At 39.9% G+C, this 12,899-nt stretch overlaps 1 protein-coding gene across 11 annotated transcripts in view; it reads right to left on the bottom strand.

The window, feature by feature from the left end:
- Positions 1 to 12,899, bottom strand: part of GNG2 (G protein subunit gamma 2) — a 135,395-nt gene that overhangs the window by 55,030 nt on the left and 67,466 nt on the right. For 3 of the 11 annotated variants that reach the window (XM_017849521.1, XM_017849520.1, XM_017849516.1), the window contains exons 3-4: positions 4,938 to 5,055; positions 909 to 1,035 (exon numbers count right to left, since the gene is read on the bottom strand). The exons of 5 other annotated variants lie outside the window; for them this stretch is intronic. In XM_017849521.1, coding sequence (XP_017705010.1) covers positions 909 to 972 — 64 coding nt within the window. In that variant the 5' untranslated portion in view covers positions 973 to 1,035; positions 4,938 to 5,055. The remainder of the gene's footprint in view (positions 1 to 908; positions 1,036 to 4,937; positions 5,056 to 12,899) is intronic. 3 more of the 11 variants (XM_017849522.1, XM_017849519.1, XM_017849517.1) reach the window with 1 other exon arrangement.

Genomic DNA, 12,899 nt, shown 5'->3' with positions numbered 1-12,899 from the left:
AATAAAGCATTCTATGGTTTGAGCCTTCTTCCAACAATAAAAAGTTGTGCTTTAAAACATGCCTAACACAAAGCGAGGTTTGGTAAGAATTGTGGAAATGTCAGTTATTGGTTCCCATACAATATTTTGTTTATATGTTCACTCCAGGGTCTCGAGTATTCTGCCTCTACAGGAGTCCAGTCCTTAGAAGAGGTGACCTTCTTTCAGGGAATAGTAATAGCAGTTAACACTTCTTACATACCATGAGGCAGGCACTAAGTACTTTACTAGATTAATTCACTGAATTCTCGCAACACTATGAGGTGCAAACTATTTTATCTCCCATCTTACAGTTTTGGAACAGGATGCACAGGGAAGTTAAGAAATGTACTTAGTTACATTGTTGGCAGGTGACAGAGCTGGGATTTCACTCCTCACAATCTGGTTCCCGAGTCTGTACATTTTTTCACTATATGATACAGGCTTTTAGGACACTGAATATAAAAGGACTTCAGAGATGACCTCATCTTAATTCTCTAATTTTATAGGAGAAAGAATGAGATTCAATGAAGTTAAGTGACTTATTCAGAGAAATATGGTGACTTCTTGGCAATGTTTGCAGCAGAACCAATATCACTCTAATCCTAATGAAATGTATAGATACCGCACCCTTCACCCCACCCAAAGAACTCAGGTTCTCCTAAGCAGCCCAGCTCCCATGTTTCCATGGCCCCAACAGTTGCAATTTATCGGGGCTAAGGAAATTTACGATGTCTTGGTTGAGAAAGATCAATACCTATACTGGCAGTAACACAGGTAAAATTCATGGTGAAGGCATCTTTCACTGCCTACATAGTATGAAACAGAAAGACAGAATAAGAACCATTCAAGGAACATTATTCTAAGAGCTCAAAATCTCTGATGCTCACCTGGACCTTTCCATTTATAAATTCTCTCCAAAGTCAGTCTTTCCAATTGTATCTCATGTTTCATGGCTTTCTGTTCCTATTGTTCAGAGTACTTCTGTATCATAATTTGTAATTCTGCCTTCTGTATCTGTAAAGTCAACCAACCATAGATTGAAAATATTTGGAAAAAATGGGTGGTTATATCTGTACTGAATATGTACAGACTGTTCTTTCTTGTAATTATTTTCTAAAACTATAGTATAACAACTATTTACTTATATTGTATTAGGTATTATAAGTATTATAATTATATTGTATTAGATATTATGAGTAATCTAGAGATGATTTAAAGTATAGGGGAGGGTTTGTATAAGTTACATGCAAATACGGTTGTCCCTTGATATCTTCAGGGGATTGGTTTCAGGACCCCTGTAGATACCAAAATCTGAGGATGCTCAAGTCTTGCAGTCAGTCCTGTGTTAGTTGCAAACATGGTCCTTAGTATCTGCAGGTTCTACATCCCACAAACACCATATTTTTGATCCAAGGTTGGTTGAATTCTCAGATGCAGAACCCACAGATACAAAGGGCCAACTCTACAACATCATTTTATACAAGGGACTTGAGTATCCACGGATTTTGGTCTCCAAGGGGGTTCCTGGAATCAATCCCCAACAGATAGAGTGAGAACGGTTTATATCTAATTGTGTGTGTGTTTATTTCCTCTCCCCAGATAGACCGTACACTCCGTGACCGGGGGCATATCTATTTTTATTTGACTATAAATACCTAGAATCTGGTACATAAACAGGTGTTTGGTTAAAATTTGTTAAATAAACTTATACCAAAGCCTCAGCAACAGAGTGTTAAAAGATGATCTCCGTTTTGCCTGATAAACATCTGTTGTTCAGTGCTCATTATCTTTATCCAGTTACTGGACCGTATCCATGACTAGGGCGGAACGTGTTCAAACAAATGAGTCTCAGTCAGCCAAAGCTCAGCTGCCTTACAAATCTACCTTTCATTCAGGGTCCAGGAACCTACTAGCTGGGACTGGTTATGTTGTCAAACCTCAATCATCAAACTAAGGAAAAAGACCAGTCTAAAACATCCAAATTGGGGATACATGTATTACTTTTAAGTTCTGAGGCTAACTCATAGTATGTGAGCTGGATTTGCTACAAAACACTTCTTCTGGGGAGCTGCTTGAAAGGCTAGATAAAACAATTTTTGTTTGGCATGTGCAAATTTATATGTAAAGAGCTATCTTTAAAGACTTTAAAGATGTTCAAAAAAATTATTCTTTTAACATTTTAAGCATTATTCTTACAATCTTGTTTTCACATTATTGCATTAAACACTTCCATTATTATCTACAAAGCAAAGATTTTTTGAGTAATATTAAACACCACTCCAGTCACTTCTGAAATAAAGCAAATTGTGAATCAATAGAATTTAAATTAATGAAGACTACTCTAAGTTATAAAAATTAGAATAAAATTACAAAATTTAGAGTAAAAACATTGAAAGTTTTCCAGGCCGGGCGTGGTGGCTCACACCTGTAAACCCATCACTTTGGGAGGCCAAGGTGGGTGGATTATCTAAGATCAGGAGTTTGAGACCAGCCTGACCAACATGGAGAAACCCTGTCTCCACTAAAAATATAAACTTAGCTGGGCGTGGTGGTGCATGCCTGTAATCCAAGCTACTCAGGAAGGCTGAGGCAGGAGAATCACTTGAACCCAGGAGGCGGAGGTTATGGTGAGCCGAGATCGTGCCACCCACACTCCAGCCTGGGCAACGGCAAAACTCGGTCTCAAAAACCAAAACCAAAACCAAAACTAAAACCAGAACAAAACAAAACAAAATTTTCTAAATTCTGTTTCCTTGATGATGATACACAAGAATTTCTCCAAAATTTCTCTAAAACTTGTTTTTATAAACCCTTTTACAATGAAGGCAATAAGAAAACAGATGCAAGTTTGTAGTTTATTTTGTGCCTAAGTAACAAATCTGCTTTAGTTTCTATTCTGTAGCTGATTTTGTGCCTAAGTAACAAATCTGCTTTAGTTTCTATTCCGTAGCTGATCTCCAAGTATAAATTGTCTTATTTTTGTGTTATATAAATTAATGTATTTATTTTTTTACTTATTTTCACAACCATAAATTATTGGAAAGAGAGCCTGCAAACACAAGGCAAGTATTCTCTCATGGAGGTCACACCATAGATGAACAACTCTTCTTTTATTTTTAGAAAATATCTTCGTGTAAGTTGGGATAGATAATTTTAAAATGTGGATTCAACCCTTTGCCTCATTCTGTCAAGACGCAACTGCAAAATCTGCTCTTTTTTTTTTTTAATGAAGGAGGTAAAAGTTGACTTTATTTTTTGGAAAAATGCCCTCAGCTGCGACTCATGTCTACATAAGGACAACTAAGAAGCAAAATTGGCCAAAAGCAGCTCTTTGCAGAGTGGAGATGGTGCATCTCTTTACCACGAGCATGAAGACAGCTTGGCGACATGGCCAAAGCTTGTTAGGTCACCACCTCAGCAGGTGTTTTTGACAGGGTCTAATAAAAATGCTTTTGGGATGGCTTTCAGCCCACTGTTTTGCCTCTATCGTTTCTGGTTTATTATCTTGTAGCTTTTGTATTCACTTTTGAGGGATGTAGTGAGGCTTGGTTTATCAGTTTTTGTTCGTTTTTTTGTTTTTTGAGATGGAGTCTCTCTCTGTTGCCCAGACTAGAGTGCAGTGACACGATCTCGGCTCACTGCAACCTCCACCTCCCAAGTTCAAGCAATTCTCCTGCCTCAGCCTCCCAAGTAGCTGGGACTACAGGCGCCTGCCACCATGCCCAGCTAATTTTTGTATTTTTAGTAGAGGCAAGGTTTCAACATGTTGGCCAGGCTTGTCTCAAACCCTTCAGGTGATTCGCCCACCTTGGCCTTCCAAGGTTCTGGGATTACAGGTGTGAACTACCACACCCGGCCATTTATCAGTTTTTAGTATGGTGTTTCTGATGCTTAATAAGAAAATAATCCAAAGTTCAGATTTTCCTTTGTGATTAAAATAATCATGACCAAATATCTCAAAGGTATGATTAAAAAAAAAGTCTGATTTTTACTTTCAGGGAACAAGAAATCTCCCTTGATTAATCCTAAATACCTTTAATCAGAGGTAATTCAGTGTGTGCAAGATTTATACTGTTTGCTGGAAGTGAAGTGATTTAAAAAAAGACATGGTTTTAATAAACTCTGCACTAGGCTAAGGTTCCAACTCACTCCCTGGAGGATGTTACGTCTCACAGGAAGATTACAGAGGCGATTGCAGTATGAAGGCAACCAGCCATGTCGTTGCCTGTCTGACAAATGGGATGCAATTTTCTTGTGCTTTACACCTGGGGCTCAGTAAGTACAGCTACGGAAAAATTGTTTCTTCCTTATCCTTCTTCGTGGCAGCGGCTGGGATTCACTGGGAAGTGTGCTGACTGGTGGATATTTTGACTCCAGAGCATTTGGGGACTTTTCACTATGATGGAAGAAATTTCAGAAATGAGATATCATTTTGAAAGAGTAAGGATTAGCTTAGGATATACTTACATGCCTAAGGGCTACCAAAGGTTTGGGAAAGTCCATCAGATCATGTTTTTCCTAACTCCTACATCCTCCCCTCTAGCCACAGCCTTGCTTTCACCAGTCTCTGCCCACCAGTGCCCAAGCCAGCCCTGAACACGCCTGGCAGTGTAGATGAAAATCAGATCTCCATCAATGGGTGAGGTCTGAAATAGATTTTGCTTCCTTAAGCCTCATAGCCAGGGACCTAGGAAACACCTGATCACCCAGATAATGCTCCCTTCATCCCACTGTTTTGGCTGGGTCTCCTGCAAGGCTTCAATCTCCAGTGGCCAGACCTTCTTCCCTGAATTTTAATAATAGCTATTACATGGGAGGCCGCTTCAAAGCTGGCAGATAGCCCTGGAACCCTGACACTATCTACTACCTGATATACGCTGTCCATCACACTTCTCCCCTGGGATACCTATACCAACCTGGTCCACAGCAGCCTGGCACTGCTCCACCACACCACAGGCAGGTAGGCCTCCCAGCACCTGGGTCGTCTACTCCTGGCTTCCTCCCACTCAATGGCTACTGTTGAAGCTGCGCCAGCTACAGATCCGCTCACCCAGGAGAGAAGTTTAATTGGATTAATTTCCATTTCTTTTTTTTTCCGGGATTATTTTAGTGGAAAATTTTTAGCATTTTGAGATGTTATAATACTGGCATCCTAGAGACCGAAATATGAAATAACTTAGCACAAAATAGGTCCTCGTGGGAAGCCAATGTGCACATTTTCCCACCATCTCTGCCAACGGTGCACTATTCTCAACTACTCCATTTATCTCTAGGGGGCAAATAATGGATGTGTTCCAGCACCCACTCAATTTTGGTGTTTGCGTCTAGCTGAAATAATAATAGATGTAAAATATGGCTCTCTGTCTAAAATTAGCCTCTGGTTAGACACTATCAGCTACCACTCAACACAGAAAATTTTACACAGAAATAAAATGATTACATAGGTAGAATGATGTGTGATGTCATTTACTCAATCAATAATTCTTTATTCTTTTGGTGCCTACTATATGTAGTATGTTGTACAGTAAGGGATAAACAAACAAACAGGAATAGGCTCCTGTTCTCAAGGAGTTTATCTTTGAGGTTGACATTTTAATTTTTTTTATAGTTGTACTATGTAACTGTAATGCCTCCTGCCCTGAAAATGACAGTTAGTACAGGTTTAACTCACAACAAATATTGTTACCTGTAACCTACTACCACAGTCTCAGAACCCAAAAACCTGGATGTAGCATACTGCGGTGTGTCTTTGGGAACACAGGACAGTAGCTGTTTCCTAAGTTCTAAACACAGGACCCGTAATTCACATATGTAGGCAAAAGTGATTCAGGCTAAGTATGTGTTCCTTTCAAAGCACTAATGTAGGCAAATACCACTTTTTTTTTTTCCCCCCCAAATAGCATTTAGTCACAAAACATTTTAGAAAAATATCAACTTTCTGTTGAGGAGAAATCCTTTAAGGGCTGGGCTAAAATTTCAGAGGAAGACTTTTGTTTGTTTCTTTTTTTTTTTTTTTAAAGGGAATTTTATAAAAGAGAACAAAGGGCTTCTAACATATATTTACCCACTTCCCCTCCCTAATTTTCCATTTACCCCAAATTCAATTTTTTTTCTTGCTGCCTCTTTAAGCCCCTCCCATATCCTCAGAGCAGCTTAGGTGTCTTTTGTGAATTCATTTAAGCTCTTTGTTCCATTCATCGTATTTAGGGCAGTAACAGTTTACAAGAAGCAAAACACATTGTAAGTTAGTCATAATTATTACACTCAAAGACACCCTCTCCCTTATAACGGAGCAGAGGTGTAATATGACAAAATAGAATTTTCTCAATCCAATCAGTGAACTGCCCTTCACAGAAGGCATTGGCTCTTTTTCTTTAAGGATGATGCCCTTATTCTAAGAAAAGAACAAAGGTGAGTGGTAGTACAGGGAAGAGAAAACTGAATTGATTCATACACTTAAGCTCTAAACATGGCCAACATCTCTTAGTAGCCGAAGTGAAATGGTAAATACTTTGGATTACATAGTTTTCTGACAAAGTAAAGGTAAAGCATACTCCTAAGTAGAAAGAAAGGACTCTGAACTTTTAAACTCAAGCAAGCAGTCATGGAGTGACAGGCTCTTTGGCCTTGCCTGATCACAGTGTACATGACAGAAAGGCACGATCATGGCAGGGCATGTATTGTCTTTGTCCGTTTCCCCCATTTTGTTGAGACCCCAATCATACCATCTTCAGGTTTCTTCCACAGTTATGCATAAATGAGTGACTTTGGTCAGTATCAAAGACCAGTATTTGGTCTATATTACACTTGAAAACACAAAAACCATGAAAAACTCTTCAAATGAAATCTGATAAAGCTAAAAGCCCATGAGGATCAGTTCAACAAGTTGCATCAGCAAAGACCTCTCTTTGTTACTGGATCTACCAGATCCAGGCCGCAAAGGAGCTCCCTTAGACTGCTTTAATTAGGTATTTCACTTACAAATGAATTAATTAATTAGAGATAAGCACCTGAAAGCACATTACTCATGTGGTCTAGTTAAAGCTTTAAATAGATAAAAAAAAAACTGCTGACACCTCATTACTATTAGATAATTTTACACAGGACTTAACACCCAAGATGATTTACCAAACCTCTTGCCAAAACAGCATTTATTCTAATCCCTCCCACACCTTGGGAACCCTTAGCACAAGGATCCTTCAAGAAGATTCAGGGAGAAAGGATTAAAGCAGGAGCTATGGTTACTGTGGCCTGTGTTTCTTCATCGGTTTTTCTTTCAGACATAGTGAAATGGCCTGAGACGGCAGTCCTTTTCCATTCTACCTTGGTCTGACTCGTCTGTTTTATGTTGTCTAATAACTCCATTCAATGGCACAGTCATTTCTGGCAGCCTCCAGCTAGAATCAGAGTGGTGGCAGACATACTCAAGAGCCAATATGGAATGACTCCATTCCCCCAAAAACAAGCTGATTGCAATTTCAGTATCTTCTGCAAAAGTAGATAAAAAGGCAAGCAAGCAAACAAAAGACCTTTAACTTTATATTGGATAGAGTGACTCCCAGTTTTAAGCACACATGGAAACTCTTACCTACAGATAAAATTTTAGTGATATTCTTCCCACTGTTTTTCATATATATGAAATGAAACATATGTATAAAAAGATATTTGGATATATGTAACATATGCATATATTATATATGCAACATATGCATAAATTATATACATGCAACATTTTCATTGTTGGTGGTCAGTTTTAAGGGAGAATATACAGTACTTTGATCCCAATAATAGAACTTATAAATGTACCTTAAAGGAAGTCACCTCCAATCCCACAGTAACTTCTAGTTTTACAGCAGTACTAAGAGCTCTGTGCTTATTCCTTTATCTAGAGCACAGCTTTTTGATCTGTTGCTCCTCCATACAACCTCTAGACCTCCTCCCTACGTCTCTCCTTCTTCCCTGATCCCAAAGATGATGACATGGGGTAAAGGACCATTCATCCTGTACTGTCCTCTCATCCTACCGATCCCATAGCACCTGTTCTTTCTGCTCTCCCCCATAAACTTATTTGTTTATTTTTAGAGACAGGGTCTCACTCTGTCACCCAGACTGGAGTGCAGTGATGCAACTTAACTCACTGTAACCTCTGTTTCCCAGGCTCAATCAATATTCCTGCCTCATCCTCCCAAGCAGTTGGGACTATAGGCACAAGCCACCACACTGGCTAATTTTCTTGTTTAAACATTTTTTAGAAACGAGGTCTTGCCATGTTGCCCATGCTGGTCTCGAACTCCTGGCCTCAAGTGATCTTACTGCCTCAGTTTCCCAAAGTGTTGGTATTACAGGCATGAGCTACCACACCTGGCCTACTTTTTAATGCTTCTATCATCCTCCAACTTCTTAACTTTTTAAAAATATAAACATACATTACAGGTGAAAGAATAAAACAAGGAACACCCACATACCAACCACCTAGAGTTAACAATGGTCACTTTTGCTTCCCCTGTCCCTCTGTTTCTCCTACCATTTGAAACTAGGTAGCAGATTTCTTGAGACTTCATTCCTGAACACTTCACAGTATCATCCCTTTGAAAGCAGAAACATAAGCTTACAGGTTCAATTAATTAATTTCTAGCAGATTTAGTGAGCTTCAGCAGTTTTACTTAAACATTTGTTTTCATTTTTCTTGGGCTATCTTCCACCTCAAAGAAACAAAACACACACATACATACACATCCCCACCCCCAAAAGCAAGCCAGTAGCTGAAATACAGGTTGCAGCATAATATCTGATGTAACGTTTTTGTAAGGACTGCCCACACGATGTTGTTCACCTATGTGGTGCCTTTGGCCTCCTATTAGAATCATTGACATTTTAGAAGAAAGCATCCAGGCTGGTAACCCTGTAGAGAATAGCTCTCCCGAGAATGTCAGACTTGGTCAATTATGCAATTGTTTTGGGAATTTTACCCCTGGGCACTGGTTTGTCTGAAGAAGCCCAGCAGTAATGAAAGTCGACAGGACTCCACCCACAAGGGGAGTTTTGTCCTGGAAATGGTGTCAGGCATCTCTGGAAAGACCTCTGCTCAACCTTCACCAACCAGGGCAGCCTTAGCAACAGCAGGAAGCAACGATCTTTCCCTCACCTATCTGGAGTCAGGGAGGGTGTAACATTATCAGGATACACTCAGTATTTAGGCTGAGCCACTGGAATTAAGGGATTTGGGGGATTGGGGTGTGGGGGTGGAAGATGGGAGCAGCTCACAGTCCTGCCTAAAGTACAAGGGAATCTTAGTGCTGTCTTCCTTTTCTGGTCATTCCTACTATATCCCCCAAACTTTCTTCTCCATCTCCCAAGAATAACGAAAGCTAACATTTATGTATGACTGAGAGGCAGTGCAGGAAAGTGGTCAAGAGCTTGGACTCTGGGCCACACTGCCCAAGTCTGAGTCTTAGTTCTGCCATTTACTCAATATGTGATGTTGGGCAAGTTACTTAACCTGTGTGCCTCCATTTCCTCATCTTGAAAGTGGGGATGGTAACACTACCACATATTTCCTGGGCGCTTGGGAAGATTAAATAAGTTAATATATGTAAAGTGCCTAGAACAGTGCCTGACACTGTTAGCTATATTTTTTCATTTACTAAGCAATTACTTTATATAAAGCCTTTTTCATGCTTCAACTCCTTTAATCTACCAATAACAACAACAACAAAAAAAAACATAAGAAAAGGCTATCAGGATGGGCATGGTGGCTCAGGCCTGTAATCCCGGTGCTTTGGGAGCCCGAAGTAGGCGGATCATTTGAGGCCAGGAGTTTTGAGACCAGTCTGGGAAATGCAGTGAGACCCTGTCTCTATAAATGTTTTTTGTTTTGTTTTGTTTTGTTTTAATTAGCCAGGCTTGGTGGCATACACCTGTAGTCCTAGCTACCGAGGATGCTGAGGTGGGAGGATTACATGAGCCCAGGAGTTAGAGGTTACAGTGAGCTATAATAGCACCACTGTAACCCAGCCTGGGCAATACAGCAAGACCTTGTCTCTTTAAAAAAAAAAAAAAAAAAGCTATCATTACTCTCATTCCACAGATGAAGAAAATTAAGTTCAGATCAAGTTCACTAAATTTCCAAGATTTCCCAGTCAGTAAGTGGTGGGGCCACGATTTGAACTCGGGCAATAGGTCTCTAAGGTCACATCTTTGGTCATTCAGCTCTGTGACGTCCCAAGTCAGGACACAAGAACCACCACGTTACTGGTTAGGGACTACTTCATTCTCATAGGCCTTGATAACCATTCCCTTCCCTACTCCATAACAGAATTTATTCATATTTTCCCACCCCAAGCACACACATACATACACATGTACATAGGATTTTTATAAAGCTTATTCCATTAAAGCATGACACCAAGCCACATTACACTTTCTGTTTTCGTTGCTGCACATGCCGAAGCTGACCAATGGTACTGACAAACCCCTGCCCCAGCTTCCAGGGCCCTGACCACATTCCCTTCTCACCCCCCAATTGCACCACTAGACAAATTCTGAGCTAGAAGCACAGTTCCCAACTGTACACCTCTTTGTTAAATAATGGCTCAAAACTGACGTGAGTAGCAGTGACGCATTTCAGAAGTTCAAAAACTAAAGACAGAAGGGAGGAAAGTAGGTTGTTCTGGAAGCTCTGCCAGCTAATTCCATGTAGACAGGTGACCCATATTATGTCAATTAAGTGCTGTTCTAGAGGCATGCTGCCATGGGCTTTTTACAACATTGAACATTTTAGGGTAATGGGGAGCTGGATTAAGGTTTGCTGAATGCACCAGGGCCTTTTCTCTGTAATTCAATTAATAGAACAAGGCATGGACTTTTGTTGAAATCCTCCCAGGTGGATGAAAGGCAAAGTGGGGCACAGACTTTTAAGTCCATGATGGTAAAAGTAGGCTCAGGCAAGGCTGTTCAGCTTCTGGAGTGTGTGCCATGTGCAAAGATGGGGCACAGCAGTGTTTGCCCATGACGCCCAGGTAGACAATGAGGGGTAAAAGATACATGGCTAATAGAGCCTTGAGATCTCCTGCCCCAGCTGAGATCTCTCACTTCCTGCCCAGTGGCTGTCACTTTCTCTCTTCCTTCCATCCCTGGGCTTTTGAACACTTCCATATCCTGAATTCTTTTTCTCAAAATGCTTCCAGGAAAATGTATCGGTCCTTTATGATTTGGCTCCCAGCTCCTTCTTCAGCCTCATTTCTTGCTATGATTCCCTCTGACCACATTGGCCTTTTTCAGTTCCTTAGCTAACCCCCCTCTTTCCTGCCTCAGGGCCTTTGCACACAAACCATTTGTTCGTTTGTTTTCTGCCTGTCATGACTCGACCAGCAACTCTCTTAGTGACCTCAAATTCATCCTGCAGATCTCCATTTTCCTGGCTTCCTGGAATACTAATTTCTAGACATAAATACAGTTTCAAAATATATATTTGTGATTATTGTACATCTTCCCCACTAGACAGGAACCTCCATGCTGGTGCCTGTCTTATTTCACAATTACATACATATGGCTTATTTTAGCTTCCTCACCATGCTGGGAACTATGTTTATTCATTGTTGAATGAATCCATGAATGAATGGATCAATTCCATTCTTTCAGAGTCCTGGTCTCTCAATCAATGCATTTCTTTTCTCTATTTGTATGCTGCTTAAAGGATCTTGAGTCTGAGGTATCAACCAAAGCAACAGTGGGATTTTCAAAAAGAAATGGTTGTAGGCTGTTGGGAAGAACTGCAAGAAGCCAGCTTTCCATAATCCATTTCTCTTCATTTCTGGCTATTAGTGCCTTCATCAATGCACAGACAGATGCCTGAAGATGTCAGAGTTTAGCTCATTAACAAATGAGGTATGTAAACATCCTCAGTGTTACTCAAGGGGGAGAAGTCAAATTTGGGCCCTGGAGCTACATGCAGCTCTGAAGGGCTGCCTCTGCCTACGAATCAGCCACTCACTGGGTCCTTTACGCAATCCCTGAATGGTTGCTATGATCTTACAGCAGGCCCTTTATTTTCCTTTTCGGCCTTAAACTCCACTGCCAAGTACGACACCATGCCTTCCTCAAAATCATCGTAAGGTATATCGAAGTCGAGTGAGGCTGATTTTAGAAGGAAGATGTTATTGCTAGTTTTGTCACCATTGTAAAGAGTGTAATTAGGTACAACATTTTTAGCAGATAATTCAGCAATATCTGTTGAATTTTTAATGTCTATACCCTTTCACTTGAAAATGCACCTTTTGAAGATTTGCCCTGAAGAATTCTCGCACAGCACAAAAGATCAAAAGATTTATGTACAAACACGATTCATATTTTATAAAAGCTGAAGGAAAAGCTCAATTGTCCAACAGTAGAGACTGATTAGATAATTATGGTAACGTTATTCTATTTGCCAGAGTCATTCAATGGAATATTATGTAGCCAAAAAACAGAATGAATTTTATATACTGACATTGAAAGATATACATAATATACTGTTAAGTGAAAAAAAAGATTCAGAATAGTGCAGTTCTTTATTCTATAGATATGTAAATATCTGTTAATAACTATGGTTATATAAGAAGTTTACATGAAAATTTTGATTTCTATATTGTACCCTAGTATTATTTACACTTTATAAGTGTATTTTACTTAAATATAACAATCAAATTTACATTATAAAAGTGAAGGTATAAAAATTTTCTTTAGACGGGTGTGGTGGTTCATGCCTGTAATCCCAGCACTTTGGGAGGCTGAGGTGGGTGGATCACTGGGTCAGGAGTTTGAGGCCAGCCTGGCCAACATGGTGAAACCCCATCTCTACTAAAAATACAAAAAAAAAAAAAAAAAAAAAAATTACCTGG

The sequence above is a fragment of the Rhinopithecus bieti genome, unplaced genomic scaffold, assembly GCF_001698545.2.
Source record: "Rhinopithecus bieti isolate Rb0 unplaced genomic scaffold, ASM169854v2 scaffold_29928, whole genome shotgun sequence".
NCBI lineage: Eukaryota > Metazoa > Chordata > Mammalia > Primates > Cercopithecidae > Rhinopithecus > Rhinopithecus bieti.
This window is presented reverse-complemented; position numbering and strand designations above follow the sequence as displayed.